Source organism: Phyllobates terribilis, unplaced genomic scaffold, assembly GCF_046119375.1.
Source record: "Phyllobates terribilis strain yellow unplaced genomic scaffold, ASM4611937v1 Scaffold_12__6_contigs__length_324123572, whole genome shotgun sequence".
Taxonomy (NCBI): domain Eukaryota; kingdom Metazoa; phylum Chordata; class Amphibia; order Anura; family Dendrobatidae; genus Phyllobates; species Phyllobates terribilis.
In genome coordinates, this window is record NW_027362772.1 from 243,913,426 (window position 1) to 243,935,133 (window position 21,708).

At 45.4% G+C, this 21,708-nt stretch overlaps 1 protein-coding gene across 4 annotated transcripts in view; it reads right to left on the reverse strand.

Moving 5' to 3' along the window:
- LOC141172499 (membrane-spanning 4-domains subfamily A member 4A-like) overlaps nucleotides 1-21,708 on the reverse strand; it is an 82,625-nt gene that overhangs the window by 19,920 nt on the left and 40,997 nt on the right. For all 4 annotated transcript variants that reach the window (XM_073656770.1, XM_073656768.1, XM_073656767.1 and 1 more), the window contains one exon: nucleotides 21,095-21,268. In XM_073656770.1, coding sequence (XP_073512871.1) covers nucleotides 21,095-21,268 — 174 coding nt within the window. The remainder of the gene's footprint in view (nucleotides 1-21,094; nucleotides 21,269-21,708) is intronic.

Sequence of the window (21,708 nt, forward strand, 5' to 3'; positions counted from 1 at the left end):
AAATGACATGGGAACAATATGAGGAAGACTCCTGGAAGCATCTCTGACTCACAGGTCACTGCTGTTAACAATGTTGTCAGAGTATTACGCCACTTTTACGGACTGACAATAAAACATACAAAAATGAAGCAAAAATGGATTTTCCTGGAAATAAAGTAAGAAACATTCTTTTCAGGGTATGACTTATATATAGGGAAAAATAAATAATCAAAAACAAAAATACTCCTCCACACCTTGGGCTATGTTCACATATACAGTTTTTGATGCGTTTTTGCACTTTTGCATTTCTTTCAATAGTGAAAAATACATTCACCAGTAAATGTCATTTTAACATTTTGCTACCTTATCTGGCCACATGGTGTTTGAGACATGATAATACACATCCAGAATGAACACTCATTTCCAGCTGATAATACCATCTAGCACCTGTCCCTATTTTAAAAGTAGCTAACAGTGTTATCAATAGGGAATAGATTTTCTTTCACCACGGAGTATAATACAATAATCCCTGACTAGATGCCTGTAAAACGCTATCCCAACTGCTATAGGTCACACGTACATGAATCTCATATAAGAGAGGTAATATAGTACAATAAAAAATAGAGTTTAACTGGCTCAGACAAGGTTTTTTTGGTACATTGCACCACCAAACTGTGAAGGCATGCAAGCAGCCCTGTTTGCTTTCATCAATTTCTAATTACAGATCACCGTTAAAAATTACGAATCGGTCAACGAGTGCATGGAAAGTATCAAGCAATGCACTGTGGAAGAGATGTATTTGACAATAATGAACAACACTCATCTCCAGCTGATGATACCTTGCACCTGTCCTTATTGTAAATGCAGCTAACAGCGGTATCAATAGAGAATAGAATAGATTAATGAGAAAATAACTTTCGCACCTTTCCTCTGATCGGTGACACGGATCTCTGTTCTCTCTATTTCCATTTTTATCATAGTTATATATTTTTTTTAGTATATGTGTATTCACTTGTGTCTTTTTGTTTATTTGCAGTTCTTAACTTTTATTCCCTTGATTGAAGACATGGATCTCACTTACAGCATGAAGCGTATTGGGCACTATGCTTATCTGAACGTCAGCTGGATATGCTGCTTATATTTAAAGCCATCTTTGTGACAACCCTTCTGAGGCATCGATTCAATCCCATTGGACTGCTATTGGCCTTGGACTAATCACTAACTGCTTGCTGTATGATTCTATAGTCTCCTATTTTTATATGGATGTCATTACTGTGCCATTTCTCCTGAACAGCATGCAGATCAATGGAGGTGTTGATTCTGTGGAGTAATCACTATTGAATTTTACTACACCTTAAGGACCATTACGGTAATTACAGTATTATATGAATACGTTGATATAAGGATTTCTCCTGAGTTGGAGGTGAATGTACTTTATTGTTGGTCGTTTTTCTATCTTTGGACCTTATGTGTATTCGTGCAGACTGGTTGCTCTTTAGAATTACTCGTATTAGTTATTTATTTGTCACCTTTATATTTATGTCCTGCGTGTACAAACATTTATTGATTGTACACTTGTTACATCTATATACTACTACATGTGCATCCACTCTTAATGCCACTTTGGCTACATTGTAACGACTTACTGTTTAGATGTCATTGTATTTGGTCCACAGCAACAAGGTGATGTACTTTAGCTTTTTCTGGCTGCGATTGTATGTCCCCCTTACCTGCCGGTGACTCGGACGCTCCCGTGGGTGCCCGCCGACCCGTGTCACTTGCTGTGGGCTCTGTTGCACATGCGCTGCACTATGATTACACCTGGTGGGAGACTATATAAAGAAGCATATGCTATTCACTAAACATCACTGCTCCACCCCTGAGGAAGATTTGAAACGTGCGTTGGGGCATGAGGGTCTGATACACAGGGTCTATGGGTAAGCATTATTACTTTCATTAATATGCTGAATTTGCATCTTGTACTTTATTGGCACTGAGCCATATTAAATGCAGAGCATCCAGTGTGCTCTCTCTCCCATGGTCTACCCACCTGAACATTATGAACTGGCTTATTCTTATTTATATCTACTGATCACTGTCTACTGAGGCCAGCACTGCTGCTCTGTGGCTACCCATGTGATTTGATCACACTGGTATCAGCATCTGATTACACCATACTTATACTCAATGTTTTCCTGTGATCGACCCTCATTTGATTTTTTTGCTCTTCTTTAATTACCTCGTGTTCATTTGAGGGAATTGTCCCTCCACACACTTGGGTTTAATAACCAGTGTATATGTTTTTATCATGTTTGTCTTTCTGTCACCAATAAAATTTATACCGTTTTTTGATATGAATTGAAGTAGTAATGACTCTTTTTTCTTTGGGTTGAAGTTGTATAGACTTTGAGTCTGCTTCTCTTACAATGCAGCATGGATTCCAGAATCTTGGTTTCTCACTGTTTCTGGACCCTAGCGTTCGGCCCAACTATTCGGGTGCTTTGCTGTCATGTGCCTGAACACGCTGGTGGTGGTCAGACTGGTAGTTTTCCTGCCCCTGCTGATGCTGGCATGGCAGATGTTGCAAATGGCCTATTTTTGGGTTAACTTTTGGGTTAACTGGACAGTCTTTAAAAAAGAGCCAGACTGGAGAAGACCTAGCAGTTGGACTGGCAACTTCCCTTGTATTGGTGTCTTGGGGAACAGTTGCCTGCCTTGTGTCTGTGGCCAACACACTGCTTCTTCCTGCATGTTGTGGTGCTACGCCTCCCTCCCCCCTCTGTGCTGCTGTCCTCACTATGCGTGTCACCTTTCCAGGTTGGGTCAGTGACTTCATTGTTCACCATCTTGTCTTCCACGTATGCACCCTGGGCCTCCTCCTGACTTGCTGACAATTGTGCCTAATCATTATCATCCATCTCTTGTGAAAGTAATTGTATTTTCTCACCATCGCGTTCGTGTGACTGTGGCTGCTCAAATATTTTGGCATCACTACATGCGATCTACTCTTGACCCGCTTGAAGCGGACTGAGCAAAAGGCCAGAATCTATAAATGGAAATGTGAACAGCTCTTCAGAGTGTCCAAGTGTGGAATCACATGTCTCTGTGCGCTCGGCATGGTGAGAGGAAGGAGGATCAGGGTGAGGAATATGTGGTCTAGACTCTCGGCTACTGAGACTGGACCATGTGGAAGACAGGGTGGTGGTGGTGGCAAACTAACTGGAAGCATTATCTGCTATCCAACCAACAACCTTTTCACACTGCTCTGGCTTCAAGAGTTGTGTTCTGTGGCCCCCTAGAAAGTGGGACAGGAAGGTAGGTCGACAAGATGTTTGTGTTTGTTGTGCTCCCTCAGTAGGCACAGTTTCATCTTGCCCATGGCCTCGACCTCTGTGTGCGCCATCAGCATCACATCCACTTCCCCGTCCCTTACCCCGCACCTTGCCCATTTTAAATGGAGTAAAATATTTTGCAGCTTGCAAAAAAAATCAGGATCAATACTGCAGTATTTGATCACGTCTGATGACCAATTCTTTTGTCCAGTGAGGGTATACCAATGCTATTGGCCAGCAAACAAGTGTGAATATATTTTTGACACAAAAGTAGCAGACTTTAAATAGAGTATAATCTTTTGAAGCTTGCCAAACATATCAGGATTAATACCGCAGTATTTGATCACGTCTGTTGACCAATTATTTTGCCCAGTCACGGTATAGCGATGCTATTGGTCAGCGAACAAGTGTGGATATATGTTTGACACACAAGTAGCAGACTTTAAATGGAGTATAATCTTTTGCAGATTGAAAAAAAAAACAGGATTAATACTGCAGTAATATTTAACCACCTGAGATGATGGACAAGTATCACAATACAGCAATGCTAGTCAAATCAACCAAATCTGTCTGTGTGCTGCTAACAAGCAAATGGAGCAGTAAAAATGGTGTATTATATTGCTTTTCAACAAAATTAGCAGAATTAAGAGCAAAAAGAATATTATAAGCCCTGATATCTAGGGCTATGGATAGGAGTTCCAGCAGCAGAAAGAACGTGCAATGGACCCTATTCTGTACTATACTAGGTCTCCACAAACTCTGCCTAACTAGTGCTATCAGCAGGGTTAATATTTTCTTCAGAATTTTTATTCCTTAGAAGGACTGTTAGAGTAGATTTCTAATACTGTAGTGGTGTGGAATCTCTGTTTAAAATAACCGCCAATTCTCTCCCTCGCTCAGCAGCACCTCTCCCTACTCTGCCTGTTTGACCGGAAGACTATGATGAGCATAGGGTCCCAGGTCTTACATAGACCCGATGATGCTATGTGGCCAGCCAATCACTGTAATGCCACAACCAACATGGGTACAGCATTACAGTGACTTTTAGACAATCCCTTCATAGCAATTGACTGCCTAAAATGTACCCAACATGTGGGGCGGGGACTCGAGCTCCCGACTGAACATTCAAAATTACTTGCCGAGTACCGAGCATCTCGAGCACTGTGATGCTCGGGCATAAAGAGGCATTGGGTTTTATTATTATAAGGAGGCACAATAAGAAACATTATCAATATAGGGGAAGCACAGAAGGCATTAATTATTATTATTTTATAATAAAGCTCAGGGCGGTGATTTTATTATTATAAGGAGGTACAGGGTCATTATTTTTATAAGATGTTACAGGAGGGTTATTATTAAAAACTTTTTTTCAACAATTGAAAAATATAAAGTTTAATGTTTTTAATTATGAATATTTTTAATGGTATAAATATGAAAAATGATTTAAAAACGTTTGCTATTTTCAACTTTTAAAAACTAGGGGTAGCATCTCTTGACATATGTCGTGAAAGTCAAGAGTAATGACAGCTCACCTTATGACTGCAGTAAATGTGGGCGGGATCTTATGTCATGTGTCTGATGTCACTCCTCTCCTCTCCTTTTGGGTGTTTGCAAAAGGAGGGGGGAGGATAAAGTTTAGGACCTAAGTGCAGAGATATTTTGTTGGCGACTGCAATGTGCTACTGACATGTGGACATCACAGAGTATGGCTGGCAAGGCCAATTCTGGCTTTCACACTAATGTAGGAGAATATTTAAATGGCGGCCTTCCCCGCAGTTCAATATATAACATCCAGTGAATAAACACAATTCTTACCTTACTTTATAGGGTTTGTTTTTCTGGTGTACATTGTATGGTAAAAATGTATGGTAAAAATGAGCTGTTAATATGATTTTCCTGGGAAAACTATGTACTTGGGAAACTGAACAGGTCCCTGGAACCACCACATATTATAACCCCATTCACAATAGAGCAACTTTGGCAGATATTGACGGGTTTGTCTAATGTGCATGGGAAGGAAAAATAGTCGGCACTCCGTGTTGCGTCCTGTTGTTTGAGGTGGAAATACAAATCAGAAAAAGAAGGATCCCGGCATTCACGTGTTGAATAATGGCTGCTTATTGCAGTTCAACACAAAATCCAATTGGACATTTTAGCCCATCCCAAGCCTGAGATGAACTCAAATGTCTAATTAGATTTCGTGCTGAACCGCATTAAGCAGCCATTATTCAACACATGAGTGCCGGGAACCTTCTTGTTATAATGTGTATGAGGGCCCGGACAGATGATTGTGGGAGGAATTAAGGATCCAGCATGTCCGATTCTGGACTGCCAATACTTATGTTCTCCCTGTGATAAGCCCCTGCCAATGATGTCTGGCAGCAGCCGTATCTCATAGAGAACACATGAGCAATCGGCAAATTGAGTGTTTGGGAGAGCAGGATGGGAATTCGAAAGGGGTCTTTGTTGTTAACTCTTCATATGAATTGTGGCTGGAAGACATAGTCATGGCGGTCTGGGCCAGATGGAAAACACGGGAAAAGTGAATGACTCCATCAGACAGAACATCAACTGTATGTATCTGTAACTGTATTGTAACTTCTTAATCTGTTCTGCAGAACTGGTATCTATCAATATAGGGTCATCATAGGGCGGTAATATCTATCTTGGTCTTTGTATTGTGATTTTTTTTAGTAATAACATTCCCCTTTATCCACTATGATTAGGTTGTGCTACAGTAGTTGCAGACATGGTTACCTAGTTAAGGGTCTACTCAGATGTGTTTCTCCCCCCACCAAGCTGATAACCCTAGCTACTAGTGTTGAGCGAGCACTAAAATGCTCGGGTGCTCGAAGCTTGGGCCGAGCTCACTGTGATACTCGGGTGCTCGACCCGAGCAACGAGCCCAATGTTAGTCTATGGGAGACCCGAACATTTTTGCGGCGACTCCCCCGGCAGTCTGTAGACAGCCTAAAAAGTGCCCAAAACGATAGTGACAGTGCTCAAATGACATGGGGACAGCATGGGGATCGCCCCTGGAAGCATTTCTGACCCCCAGGTCACTGCTGTCAACAACGTGGTCAGAGGTATTAAGCCACTTTTACAGGCTCACAATAAAACGTTCAAAAACGAAAGTGAAAGTGCTTTCCTGTGAAATATGTTAACCCCTTAACGACCATGGGTCTTTCTGTTTTTGTGTTTTCCTTTTTTGCTCCCCTTCTTCCCAGAGCCAGAACTTTTTTAATTTTCGTTCAATATGGCCATGTGAGGGCTTATTTTTTGCGGGACGAGTTGTACTTTTAAACACCATCACTGGTTTTACCATATCGTGTGCTGGAAAATGGGAAAAAAATTCCAAGTGCAGTTCCACAGTTGTTTTTTGGCTCATTTTTTTACCACGTTCACAGATTGCTAAAACTGACCTGCCATCATTATTTTCCAGGTCGTTACGAGTTCATAGACACCAAACATGTATAGGTTCTTTTTTATTTAAGTGGTTAAAAAAAAATCCAAAGCTTGCTAAAAAAACAAAAAAAAATGACGCCATTTTCCGAGACCCTTAGCTTCTCCATTTTTCGGGATCTGGGGCCAGGTGAGGGCTTATTTTTTGCGTGCCGGGCTGACGTTTTTATTGATACCATTTTGGGGTAGATCCGATGTTTTGATCGCCCGTTATTGCATTTTATTGCAAAGTTGTAGCGACCAAAAAAACGTAATTCTGGCGTTTAAAATTTTTTTCTCGTTACGCCGTTTACTGATTGTATTAATTCTTCTTTTATATTGATAGATCGGACGATTCTGAATGCGGCGATACCAAATATGTGTATGTGTTTTTTTTTTTAATATATATATATATATTTTATTTTGAATGGGGCGAAAGGGGGGTGACTTAAACTTTTATATATTTTTTATTTTTTTTATTTTTTTAAAAACTTTTTTTTTACACTTTCTGCTTGCTTCTATAGTCTCCAGAGGAGACTAGAAGCAGCAGTTGTCTGATTGCTTCTACTGCATACAAGCGATGAGCAGATCGCTTGTATGCAGGAGAAATGCTCACGTGCTATGAGCGCTAACCACTAGGTGGCGCTCATAGCAATTGAGACATGACAACCACAGGCGTCTGCTGCAGACCCTGAGTTGTCATGCCCACCCATTGGTGACCTGCGATCAAGTGACGGGGTCACTGATGGGCGGGGCTTAGGACTCCCGGAAGCGCGAGTTAAATGCCACTGTCAGAGATTTAACATATTAACAGCCGCGGGTGGATTGCGATTCCAATAATCAGCTGACATGTGCTCGCTTCAGTGCGGGCTCACTGCCGGAGCCCCCGCTGAACCGGCCTTCCCGACCTGGTGCGTACTATTACTGACCAGGTCGGAAAGGGGTTAAGGAACATCCTTTCCAGGGTAAAGACTTGTGTATAAGGTAAAATAAATAACCAAAAACAAAAATACTCCTCCACACCTTGGGCTATGTTCATAAGTAGCATTTTTTATGCGTTTTTGTACGTTTGTATTGCTTTCAACCGTGACAAATGCATTCACCGGAAAATGTCATTTTAACATTTTACAACCTTATCTGGCCATGTGCTGTGTGACACATGCATACAGTGCTAAAAAGACATGAGAACAGCATGGGGAAGACCCCTGGAAGCATCTCTGACACCCAGGTCACTGCCTAAAAGTGTGCCCATCAGAAGTGATCCTTGCCGCATCAGAAGATGCAGACTTGCAACTATCCCCGTGCAAGTCCTTGTCCCAGGGCAGTGTTCAATTGTACCTCCCCCATAACTTGCAATACAAGCGCAAGTATGCAGCCTGCCACCCACCCACCCCCCAGGCTGCAATACCATACTGCTAGCTTGCTTGCACTTGAAATTGGGCCTTTTAGGCATGTGGAGGTGGAATCTGGCCACCACGTCATGGCTGCGTCGGTAGCCTGGTATTCATACTCAGTCCCCAGCCGCCCGGCGGCCGGGTGTCCACGCTTGGTCCCCAGCCGCCAGGGGGCGGCCGGGTGTCCATACTCAGTCCCCAGCCGCCCCGCGGCCGGGTGCCCACACACAGTCCCCAGCCATGTGGGGGTGGCCGGGTGTCCATAAACGGTCCCCAGCCACCCCTATTTGTCCCGGTGCGCCTTATACACAAGCGCGCATACCAAAACATTACCTGTGCGCTCCCCAGTGCATTTAGTGGGAAGGACAGCCTAACCACAAACACGTGGACAAGTGAATGTGGCCAGGAATGGTCCATCTCACTGACGCCTTCACACTGGGTTAATATTGTGGAAGCCGGGACACAGTTGGACACTGGGATGTAACACGTCCTCCAGACATAGAGGATTGCGGGTCCTGGGCCAATCAGGCTTCAACACAAAGTTCAGAAGGTAGACAGCAGCAGTGGTCAGCCTCCTACACAACGAGTAAATTATTCATGATCATGAGGCCATCCACCTCCTTAGCTTTCTGTTCCTTGGAATGCAAGCGCATGTATGTAGTAGCAGCTAGGCCTGAGGTGGTCAGTGTTTTGGCGCATATTCTACCTCCTTCGAGGATTGCTGGATGTTTTCCTGCTACTATCCCAGTTCTATGACTCCCGTTAAAACAAAGCTTCAGGTGATGAATGATGGATGAGGTGGTGGCAAAGGAGAAAGAGCAGGAGGAACAGGGACCATTCACATCAATATCAGGCCAGCCAACCACACATGTCTTGTAGGATATGTTTCCGTACCAAAAGGGGCGGTTCAGCTACACAGTTATAAGGCATACAGTGAATGCAATGCCTACCAAAAATTTCGAGCCACTCCAATGCCCCTTGGAAGTGACATGGAGGTCAGAGGGCATTAACTAAACCGTTTTTTCCATTTATAGCAACTGGGTCTCCTGTACACTGTTGGCCTAAGCAGGGAATGGAAGGCTTTCCAAAAATTATTAGGCACTGCAATGCCCCTTGAAACAGACGTGGATTACAGCGTATTAAAAACCTTCTACCCATTATTGGGGAGTGGGTCTCCCTTAGTGTTCGCCTATGCATCGAAAAGCAAAAGCTGACAAAAATTAGGAGGAAATGCAATGCCCGTTGCAAGAGTCGTGGAGGTTAGAGGTAATTAAAAACAACATGTCAATGCCCCTTGGAAGAGCTGTGGAGTTCAGAGTGGTTTAACAAGACGGTTATAATGCCCCTTAGAAGAGACGTGGAGTTCAGAGTGGTTTAACAAGACAGTTTTAATGCCCCTTGGAAGAGATGTGGAGGTCACAGTAGCTTAACAAGATGGTTTTAATGCCCCTTGGAAGAGACGTGGAGTTCAGAGTGGTTTAACAAGACAGTTTTAATGCCCCTTGGAAGAGAGGTGGAGGTTACAGTGGAATAAAAAGACAATATCAATGCCCCGTGGAAGAGATGTGGAGGTCACAGTAGCTTAACAAGACGGTTTTAATGCCCCTTGGAAGAGTGGTGGAGGTTACAGTGGAATAAAAAGACAATATCAACGCCCTGTGGAAGAGACGTGGAGGTCACAGTAGCTTAACAAGACGCTTTAAATGCCCCTTGGAAGAGTGGTGGAGGTCGCAGTGGAATAAAAAGACAATATTAACGACCCTTGGAAGAGACGTGGAGGTCACAGTAGCTTAACAAGACGATTTTAATGCCCCTTACAAGAGCCATGCAGTACAGCATATTAAAAACATTATTCCCATTATTGGAGAGTGGGTCTCCCATAGTCTTTGCCTATGCCTTCCAAGCAAAAGCTGACAAAAATTAGGAATGGGGAACTTGCAATGTCCCTTACAAGAGCCATGCAGTACAGCATATTAAAAACATTATTCCCATTATTGGGGAGTGGGTCTCCCATAGTCTTTGCCTATGCCTTCCAAGCAAAAGCTGCCAAAAATTAGGACAGAGGAACTTGCAATGCTGGCAACATGGACCACGGTCACCCTGGTGGTATAGTGGTCGTGGAGGCTGAGGATAAGGAGAAGAGCAAAAAACAGCCGAAATGAGGAAGCGTATACTCATGTGTGGGTGTGAAGTGATGCATGGGAATACACCTCCCGAAATAACACAGTGGATTTGACTTTATGTTACTCTGCTGTCATTTGGTGGTGATGAGAAGTCTGGCCCAATCCAGCCCTTGTTCATTTTGATAAGGGTCAGCTTGTCAGCATTGTCAGTTGACAGGCGAGTGCGCTTATCAGTTATAATTCCCCCAGCGGCACTAAAAACATGCTCCGATAACACGCTAGCGGCAGGGCAGGCCAGGACCTCCAAGGCATACAGAGTGAGTTCATTCCAAGTGTCCAGCTTGGATACCCAATAATTAAAAGGCACAGAGGAATCACGGAGGACGCTGGTACTCCCTCACCATCTTTTGAAACTTTCCACTCCTTGTGAGAGTACCCTGCGCCTCAGGGCCTGTAAGCTGGGCAGGTCTCAGAAAACTGTCCTAGAACATTGACAGTGTTCCCCTGCCTCTGCTGGATTGGAGTTGCGTCTCTCTCGCCTGTATGCCTTAGTTGGGCAGCGAACTGTGACCTCTGCCGCTACCGTGTTCAGATGGGAATTTTTTTAATAGTTCTGCAGCAAGGGCCTTCTGGTACTGCCCCATTTTTGTAGACCTCTCCAACTCAGGAATAAGAGAGTGAAAATTCTCCTTGTAGAGGGGGTCTAAAAGTGTCATCAACCAGTAATGACTGTCACCCAACATTTTGACAATGCGAGGGTCACGGTTAAGGCAGCGTAACATAAAGTCAGCCATGGGTGCCAGACTGGTAACGGGCAAGACTTCCGTGTCCTCACCAAGATGACGACTGATAGTGTTGAGCGATCACTAAAATGCTCGGGTGCTCGAAGCTCGGGCCGAGCTTACCGTGATACTTGGGTGCTCGACCCGAGCAACGAGCCCAATGTTAGTCTATGAGAGACCCGAGCATTTTTGCGGCCGCACCCCCGGCAGTCTGTAGAAAGCCTAAAAAGTGCCCAAAACGATAGTGACAGTGCTCAAAAGACATGGGGGCAGCATGGGGATCGCCCCTGGAAGCATTTCTGACCCCCAGGTCACTGCTGTCAACAACGTGGTCAGAGGTATTAAGCCACTTTTGCGGGCTCACAATAAAACGTTCAAAAACGAAACTGAAACGGTTTTCCTGTGAAATATGTTAAGGAATTTCCTTTCCAGGGTAAAAACTTGTGTATAAGGTAAAATAAATAACCAAAAACAAAAATACTCCTCCACACCTTGGGCTATGTTCACAAGTAGCATTTTTCATGCGTTTTTGCACTTTTGTATTGCTTTCAACCGTGACAAATGCGTTCACCGGGAAATGTCATTTTAACATTTTACAACCTTATCTGGCCATGTGCTGTGTGACACATGCATACAGTGCTGAAAAGACAAGGGATCAGCATGGGGAAGACCCCTGGAAGCATCTCTGACCCCCAGTTCACTGTCTAAAAGTGTGCCCATCAGAAGTGATCCTTGCCGCATCAGAAGATGCAGACTTGCAACTATCCCCGTGCAAGTCCTTGTCCCAGGGCAGTGTTCAATTGTACCTCCCCCATTCCTTGCAATGCAAGCGAAAATATGCAGCCAACCACCCACCCACCCGCAGGCTGCAATACCATACTGCTAGCTTTCACTTGAAATGGGGCCTTTTAGTTTGGAGGAGGCCGAAGCTGGCCACTACCTCATGGCCGCTTCGGCAGCGAGGTATCCATACTCTGTCCCCAGCCGCCCGGCGGCCGGGTGTCCACGCTCGGTCCCCAGCCGCCCTGATTTCTCCTGTCACCTTCCCCCACACTTTTCTTAGCCTGGCCTGCTTTAGGGCAGCATTGGACGAGCCCACCAGAGAACCAGACTCCTCCGGTGGGCACTGGCTTCTCCATCAGGGGAGTTGAGAGTGCCTAGGTGAGGAGCTTGATGATGATGATAGAAGTTAGCATCTGCTTTGTTTTCTTGGAATGCAAGCGCATGTATGTAGTAGCGGCTAGGCCTGAGGTGGTCCGCATTTTGGCGCATATCCTACCTCCTCCGAGGATTGCTGGATGTTTTCCTGCTACTATCCCAGTTCTATGACTCCCGTTAAAACAAAGCTTCAGGTGATAAATGATGGATGAGGTGGTGGCAAAGGAGAAAGAGCAGGAGGAACAGGGACCATTCACATCAATATCAGGCCAGTCAACCAGATATGTCTTGTAGGATATGTTTCTGTAACAAAAGGAGCGGTTCGGCTACACAGTTATAGGGCATACAGTGAGTGCAATGCCTACCAAAAATTTCGAGCCACTCCAATGCCCCTTGGAAATGACATGGAGGTCAGAGGGCGTTAACTAAACCTTTTTTTCGATTTATAGCAACTGAGTCTCCCGTGCACTGTTGGCCTAAGCAGTGAATGGAAGGCTTTCCAAAAATTATGAGAAACTGCAGTGCCCCTTACAAGAGCCATGTGTGGCACCCCAGGGGTCTGGTCACCACAGTAATAGAGATATTACGTCGGAGAGGCATGTTTAAGGGATCCTGACCAGGAAACCTCCCACTTGAACATCCTCCTGCCCCAGTCCTGGGAGGGGAGAATTCTGTCCTTATAAATTGGATCTGGGGCGGGGTTGAGTGAGTCAGAGAACAGTCAGCGTCAGAGTGAGAGCAAGGGAAAGTAACAGCAAGGAGCTCTGTAGGAGCTAGGAGCTAAAGACCAGGGGCTGGAAGCTGAGCAGAGCTCGCCCTGGCAGAAGACAATAGGAACCGGACACAGGAGTCCGAAGCTGTGAGGACTTATATATCCAGCAGCAGAAACCAACCGGCAGGGGATTTCAGGTCCTCTGGCCATAGAAGCCCGGAGGCTCAGTCACAAGCAAGGGACCAGCACCACCGTCGTGGAGCGGAGGCTAACAGAAGGCCCCAAGTCACCAGCCATACGGGTGAGCACTACACGGTACACTCAGGGACGTTGGCTACTTCTACCCGCTTACAGCAAGGTAGCCAGGAAGAGTGCAGACAGACGGGGAGGCCTACAACTCCACCTGGCCAGGGGAACTCCTGCTTGCTGACAGACTGACCAGGCCTCTTATGCTAGCCAGTACTCGCGGGAGGGTCTACCTTATAATCATCAGTAAAGACCCTGAACTGCACTGCAAAGACTCTGAGTCGTTCCTGCTGCGCTCGTGCACCATCACCCCCATCATCCACACTCACTGCCCTGAGGCTATACTCCTCCCGAGGGGAGTTATCCCATTCTATGCTGCGCACACAACACCAGCCTCAGCGGTCTGCCTCGCAGCGGTGGTACTCCCTGACCGCAATCCACGGGTGGCGCAGTCGGACAATTAACCTCAAAACCTAAGAAAGACTGCCACTGGTTTGACCAGCCTGAGCCACGGGACAGGGTCACCACCACGGAGACTACAGACCCCAGAGACCCGGCACCGGGTATCCCACACACGTGTACACACGGCCCAGGGAGCGCGTCACATGCAGTACAGCATATTACAAACATAAGTACCATTATTGGGGAGTGGGTGTCCCATAGTATTTGCTTATGCCTTGCAAGCAAAAGCTGCCAAAAATTAGGACGGAGCAACTTGCAATGCCCCTTACAAGAGCAATGCAGTACAGCATATTACAAACATAAGTCCCATTATTGGGGACTGGGTCTCCCATAGTATTTGCTTATGCTTTCCCAGCAAAAGCTGCCAAAAATTAGGAAGGAGCAACTTGCAATGCCCCTTACAAGAGCCATGCAGTACAGCATATTACAAACATAAGTCCCATTTTTGGGGAGTGGGTCTCCCATAGTATTTGCTTAGGCTTTCCCAGCAAAAGCTGCCAAAAATTAGGACGGAGCAACTTGCAATGCCCCTTACAAGAGCCATGCAGTACAGCATATTACAAACATAAGTCCCATTATTGGGGAGTGGGTCTCCCATAGTATTTGCTTATGCTTTCCCAGCAAAAGCTGCCAAAAATTAGGACAGAGCAACTTGCAATGCCCCTTACAAGAGCCATGCAGTACAGCATATTACAAACATAAGTCCCATTATTGGGGAGTGGGTGTCCCATGGTATTTGCTTATGCTTTTCCAGCAAAAGCTGCCAAAAATTAGGACGGATCAACTTGCAATGCCCCTTACAAGAGCCATGCAGTACAGCATATTACAAACATAGGTCCCATTATTGGGGAGTGGGTCTCCCATAGTATTTGCTTATGCTTTCCCAGCAAAAGCTGCCAAAAATTAGGACGGAGGAACTTGCAATGCTGGCACCCTGGTGGTATAGTGGTGGTGGAGGCTGAGGATAAGGAGAAGAAGATTAAACAGCCGAAACGAGGAAGCGTATACCCATGTGTGGGTGTGAAGCGGTGCATGTGAATACACCTCCCGAAATAACACAGTGGATTTGACTTTATGTTACTCTGCTGTCATTTGGTGGTGATGAGAAGTCTGGCCCAATCCAGCCCTTGTTCATTTTGATAAGGGTCAGCTTGTCAGCATTGTCAGTTGACAAGCGAGTGCGCTTATCAATTATAATTCCCCCAGCGGCACTAAAAACACGCTCCGATAGCACGCTAGCGGCAGGGCAGGCCAGGACCTCCAAGGCGTACAGAGCGAGTTCATTCCAAGTGTCCAGCTTGGATACCCAATAATTAAAAGGCACAGAGGAATCACGGAGGACGCTGGTACGATCGGCAAGGTACTCCCTCACCATCTTTTGAAACTTTCCACTCCTTGTGAGAGCACCCCGCGCCTCAGGGCCTGTAAGCTGGGCGGGTGTCAGAAAACTGTCCCAGAACGTTGACAGTGTTCCCCTGCCTCTGCTGGATTGGAGTTGCATCTCTCTCGCCTGTACGCCTTGGTTGGGCAACGAACTGTGACCTCTGCCGCTAGCGTGTTCAGATGGGAATTTTTTTAAGAGTTATGCAGCAAGGGCCTTCCGGTATTGCCCCATTTTTGTAGACCTCTCCACCTCAGGAATAAGAGAGTGAAAGTTCTCCTTGTAGCGGGGGTCTACAAGTGTCACCAACCAGTAATGACTGTCACCCAACATTTTGACAACGCGAGGGTCACGGTTAAGGCAGCGTAACATAAAGTCAGCCATGCGTGCCAGACTGGTAACGGGCAAGATTTCCGTGTCCTCACCAAGATGACGACTGACCATGCTCTCCTCCTCCTCTTCCTCCTCCCCCCTGTCCTCAGGCCACCCACGCTGAACCGACGGTATGACATTGTACAGGTACTACCTTCTACAACGCATAATAGCAGCTCCTGCTCTTCCTCCTCCTCCTTCTCCTCCTCCTCTCCCTCATTGTCCCCCAATGCACGTTGGGATGAGATGAGGCTGGGCTGTGTGTAATCGCCCGCTATGGCTTCTTGATCCATCTCATCATACTCTGGCTGCAATGCCTCCTCTTTAATTCTCTCCAGAGAGCGTTGCAAAAGACAGACAAGTGGGATGCTGACACTAATGATGGCATCATCGCCACTCACCATCTTGGTGGCCTCCTCAAAGTTTGTCAGGATGGTACATATGTCAGACATCCAGGTCCACTCCTGAGGTCTTATGTGCGGAGTCTGACCTGAATATCGACGGCCTTGTTGCAGCTGGTACTCCACAATTGCTCTCTTCTGCTCACAAATCTTTTGCAACATGTGGAGGGTAGAGTTCCAATGTGTGGAGACATCACACACCAGTCGGTGTGCCGAAAGCTGCAAATGCTGCTGCAACACAGCAAGGGCGGCGGAAGCTGTAGCCGACTTGCGAAAATGAGCTGACAGGCGGCGTACTTTCACGAGCAGATCTGGCAACTCGGGGTACGATTTAAGAAACCGCTGAACAACGAGGTTAAGCACATGAGCCAGGCATGGTACGTGTGTGATCTCACCTCGCCTCAGAGCCGCCACCAGGTTACGGCCATTGTCACACACGACCATGCCGGGATGTAGGTTCAGCGGTCTCAGCCACAGATCTGCCTGCTCTTTCACAGCTGTCCACAACTCACAAGCAGTGTGAGGTTTATCAGGAGGAGGAGGAGGATGCGCAGGAGCTGTACACTGTGGGGGCAACTCTGACTGACATAGGGCCCGCAATCCTCGGTGTGGGGAGGATGTGTTCCGTCCCAAGGTCCGACTGGGTCCCGGCTTCCACTATGTTTACCCAGTGTGCCGTCAGAGAGATGTACCGTCCCTGGCCACAAGCACTTGTCCACGTGTCCGTTGTCAGGTGGACTCTCCCAGTAACTGCGTTGTTGAGGGCACGGCAGATGCTTTGGGACACGTGCTTGTGTAGTGCGGGGATGGCACACCGGGCAAAATAGTGTCGGCTGGGGACCGAGTACCGAGGGACGGCCACCGCCATAAGATTGCGGAAGGATTCCGTCTCCACCAGCCTAAAAGGCAGCATTTCCAATGCAAGCAGTCGTGAAATGTGCGAATTTAGGACTGGCCTGTGGGGCGTTAGCTGCGAATTTCCGCTTTCGTTCAAAGGTCTGGGATATGGACAATTGAACGCTGCGGTGGGACGTGGACGTGGACGTTGATGCTGTTTCTTGAGAAACTGCCATAACAAGTGAAGACTGAGAGGAGGGGGCATCTTTACATGCAGTATGGACAGGGGATTGCCTTGCACACACAACAGGGGGTTCTATTGCACGCACAACAGTGGAAGAAGCAGTGGTGACACCCGCTGACACTGGTCGTGGACCCTGGGTTTCGCCCCACAAAGTCGGGTGCTTTGCTGCCATGTGCCTGATCATGCTGGTGGTGGTCAGGCTGGTAGTTTTGTCACCCCTGCTGATGTGGCATGGCAGGTGGAACATATGGCCTTTTTGGGGTTATCAGCAGAGTCTTTAAAAAAATTCCAGACTCTGGAAGACCTACCGCTTGTACTGGCAACGTCCCTCGTGTTGGTGTTACGGGGAACGGTTGCCTGCCTTCTGTCTGCGGCCACCACACTGCTCCTTCCTGCCTGTTGGGGTACTCTGCCTCCCTCCCCCTGTGTGCTGCTGGCCTCACTCTGCATGTCCTCCTTCCACGTTGGGTCAGTTACTAGATCATCCACCACCTCCTCCTCTTCCACTTGCGCACCACGATCCTCCTCCTCACTTCCTGGCAATTGTGTCTTGTCATCGTCCACCTCTTGTGACAGATTGCCAACGTCGACTTCCTGTGGCCGTGGCTGTTCAAATATTTGGGCATCGCAACATGGGATCTCCTCTTCCACCACTTCAAGCGTATCAGGCGAGGGGCCCAAATATGGAAATGGACCAGTGAACAGCTCTTCAGAGTGTCCAAGTGTGGGATCACTTGCTGTCTGACGACACTCGGCATGGTGAGAGGAAGGAGCATCAGGGTGAGGAGGAGTATGCGGTCGAGACTCATGGCTACTAAGAGTTGACCGTGTGGAAGACAGACCGGAGGTGGTGGTGCCCAGGTAACTGGAAGTATTGTCTGCTATCCAATTAATAACCTGTTCACACTGATCAGTTCTCAATACTGGTGTTGTTCTGTGCTTCCCTAGTAATTCAGTCAAGAAGTGGGAGCGAGAAGATGTGGCTGTTGGTTGTGGCACATTTTCACCTTGGCCACGGCCCCGTCCTCTGCACGAACCATCACCAGAACGTCCACTTCCACGTCCCTTGCCACGCGCCTTGTCCATTGTAAATTAAGTAAAATAGCTTACACTTGCACTATCAATGGAAAAAGGGTAATAAAGAGTAGATTAGAACCGTGGAAGAGGAAAACCACAGTTATTGTTTACTGGGGTATACCACACTTTTTTAAATAGAGATATTTGCAGCTGAACAGTGAGCGACACACTCAAACTGCTTTTTTTTTAGATACCAAAAGCCCAAAACTGGATAGTACAGCGATTTGACCCATGGAACTGCGAAACCACACTGGGATGTCGGGGCTACACAAGACTATTTTCAACAGATATATTTTTGTGTCACAACAGTCAGGAGACACTACTGTTTTTCTTTACGGAAAAAACGACCAAAACCTGAATAATAGAGATATTTTACCGTGGAACAGCAAAACCACAGTTATAATTTACTGGTGTATACCAGGCTTTTTAAAATATATATATATTTGCGGCTGAACAGTGAGCGACACACTCAAATTGCTTTTTTTAGATACAAATGGCCCAAAAGTGGATAATACAGAGGTTTGTACCGTGGAACTGCAAAACCACACTTGTATTTCTCGGGCCTACACCAGACTATTTTCAACAGATATATTTGTGTCTGAAAAATCAGGGAGACACTATTTTTTTTTTTTTACAGCAAAAAATGCAAAAAGCAGGATAATAGAGATTTTTTACCGTGGAACAGCAAAAGCACACTTCTGTCTCTCTGGCCTACACCAGACTATTTTCAACAGATATATTTGTGTCTGAAAAATCAGGGAGACACTATTATTATTTTTATACAGCAAGAAATGCCAAAAACAGGATAATAGAAATGTTTTACCGTGGAACATCAAAACCACAGTAATAATTTACTGGTGTATACCAGGCTTTTTAAAATATATATATATATGCGGCTGAACAGTGAGCGACACACTCAAACTGTTTTTTTTAGATACAAATGGCCCAAAAGTGGATAATACAGAGGTTTGTACCATGGAACTGCAAAACCACACTTGTATTTCTTGGGCCTACACCAGACTATTTTCAACAGATATATTTGTGTCTGAAAAATCAGGGAGACACTATTTTTTTTTTTTTACAGCAAAAAATGCAAAAAGCAGGATAATAGAGATTTTTTACCGTGGAACAGCAAAAGCACACTTCTGTCTCTCTGGCCTACACCAGACTATTTTCAACAGATATATTTGTGTCTGAAAAATCAGGGAGACACAATTTTTTTTTTTTACAGCAAAAAATGCAAAAAGCAGGATAATAGAGATTTTTTACCGTGGAACAGCAAAAGCACACTTCTGTCTCTCTGGCCTACACCAGACTATTTTCAACAGATATATTTGTGTCTGAAAAATCAGGGAGACACTATTTTTTTTTTACAGCAAAAAATGCAAAAAGCAGGATAATAGAGATTTTTTACAGTGGAACAGCAAAAGCACACTTCTGTCTCTCTGGCCTACACCAGACTATTTTCAACAGATATATTTGTGTCTGAAAAATCAGGGAGACACTCTTTTTTTTTTTTTTTACAGCAAAAAATGCAAAAAGCAGGATAATAGAGATTTTTTACCGTGGAACAGCAAAAGCACACTTCTGTCTCTCTGGCCTACACCAGACTATTTTCAACAGATATATTTGTGTCTGAAAAATCAGGGAGACACTATTATTATTTTTATACAGCAAAAAATGCCAAAAACAGGATAATAGAAATGTTTTACCGTGGAACATCAAAACCACAGTAATAATTTACTGGTGTATACCAGGCTTTTTAAAATATATATATATTTGCGGCTGAACAGTGAGCGACACACTCAAACTGTTTTTTTTAGATACAAATGGCCCATAGAACTGCAAAACCACACTTCTTTTTCTCTGGCCTACACCAGACTATTTTCAACAGATATATTTGTGTCTGAAAAATCAGAGGCACACTTTTTTTTTGGGGGGGGGGCACCAAAAGGTTAATAAGATGGGTATTTGTACATTGTGAAGGAGGAAAAAAAAAAAGAGGATTTAGATAAAAAAAAAGGATTTTTCCTGGCCCCCGGGACCTGGAGCTAAGTCCAGCAATTTAAGCAACAGGAGCAGCACACAGGACTGTAATGCAGCGTTTGCTGGTATAACCACTGCGTCTCCTATACAGCCTGCCTGCCTGCCTGCCTGATATACCTGGGATGGATATTAGTCCTGAGAAGGACTGTTTGTTTGATCTGGCAGCCTTTACAGACCCTACACTAACTATTTTGCAGGATATATCTCTCCCTAAATCAGCAGCGCTGTCCCTACGCTGTCTGATCCGGAGCGACTGTGTCCAAGATGGCGGCGCCCGGTTTTAAATAGTCGAGGTGACGCTGTGCGGCCAGCCAATCACTGTAATGCCCACAAACAACATGGCTGCGGCATTACAGTGACTGGCTGGCAATCCCTGCATGTTCATTGGCTCTGTAAAGAGTGCCAAACATGCAGGGCGGAGACCCGAGCTCCCGCCCGAGTAACCCGGAAATGCTCGGTGCTCGCCGAACATCCTGAGTAGCGTGATGCTCGGGCGAGTACCGAGCAGTGTCGAGCATGTTCGCTCAATACTACTAGCTACACCTCTGCACTGTAGGTAAAAAATAATCTAACACATCCTCACAGTCATCAGTGGAAAGCTAAGGAATTGCCATCCATTTACAGAGAACTTTATCCAGTGGTTTGGTGCCACTAAACTGAATACCCTGCATGCGCACACCTAGGGAGGCATCATGCAAGATTTTTACTAGCACTGATATCGGTGCAGAGGGGTGGGCTGGATTATGGTCAGTGATAGTAAAAATCTTGCGCATGCATAATGCCTCCATAGGTCTGTGCATGTGGAGTATTCCTATACTGTCATTTACTATCACAGAAGTCGGCGCAGATGAGTGGGTCGGATTATGGGCGTGGGGAGCAGTGCATATTCATTTTAGATTTACATACGCTTGACTAGCTGGCATGTGGCTGTGAATTTTCGGGTGCTTACAGCAAGAAAACTGGAGAAGATACAGCAATAAATGCTACAGATTCTGAAAGGGCTGCCCAAGCCCTATTTCATGATAGTATCATGATACTATTAGCATCCTACTATAAAAATCGCATGACAGATTCCTTTTAACAGAATAACATGAACATGATTCTTACCAAAGGAGAAAAAGTTCCTAAACACTGGATATCACTTTTGTAATATGCACAATATGTAGAGTGCAAGGTCGGTGTGAATATATGTAATAGCAGGATATGCTCACTTATAGCAATTATAATTCCACAAGTTGCAGCTACAGAAGTGATAATCTGCATGACCAAGCTTGACGTTACCTAAAACACAAAATATCATTAATTGGGCAGTGTTTTTAAGAAGTTATAACTTTTTGTTCATTGAAGTGTGATCCATCTATTGTCTATGGGACTGCTGGAAAAAAGCTGAGCGCTGTACTCGACTCTGGAAATGCTATAGAAAATGAATATCCATCCTAAAGCCCCTCATATACATAAGACTAATGTTGATATTTCGGCCGATTGTCTAATATGTATGGGAAAAATACGACAGAGCCCCAAGATGTAATTCAAAATATAAAAAGTACAAATCTTTATTAATAATAAGCCAATAAAAAAAACATGAGGTCACATACAGAGTACAAAGCACAGATGGTCATGTACAAAATTGAAAAAATGGACAACGCAAGCCCCCAGCATGGAGGGCCCAGCTAGACAAGTGAAGATTGTATTGCTAAACTCTAAACATGGTCATTAATTTT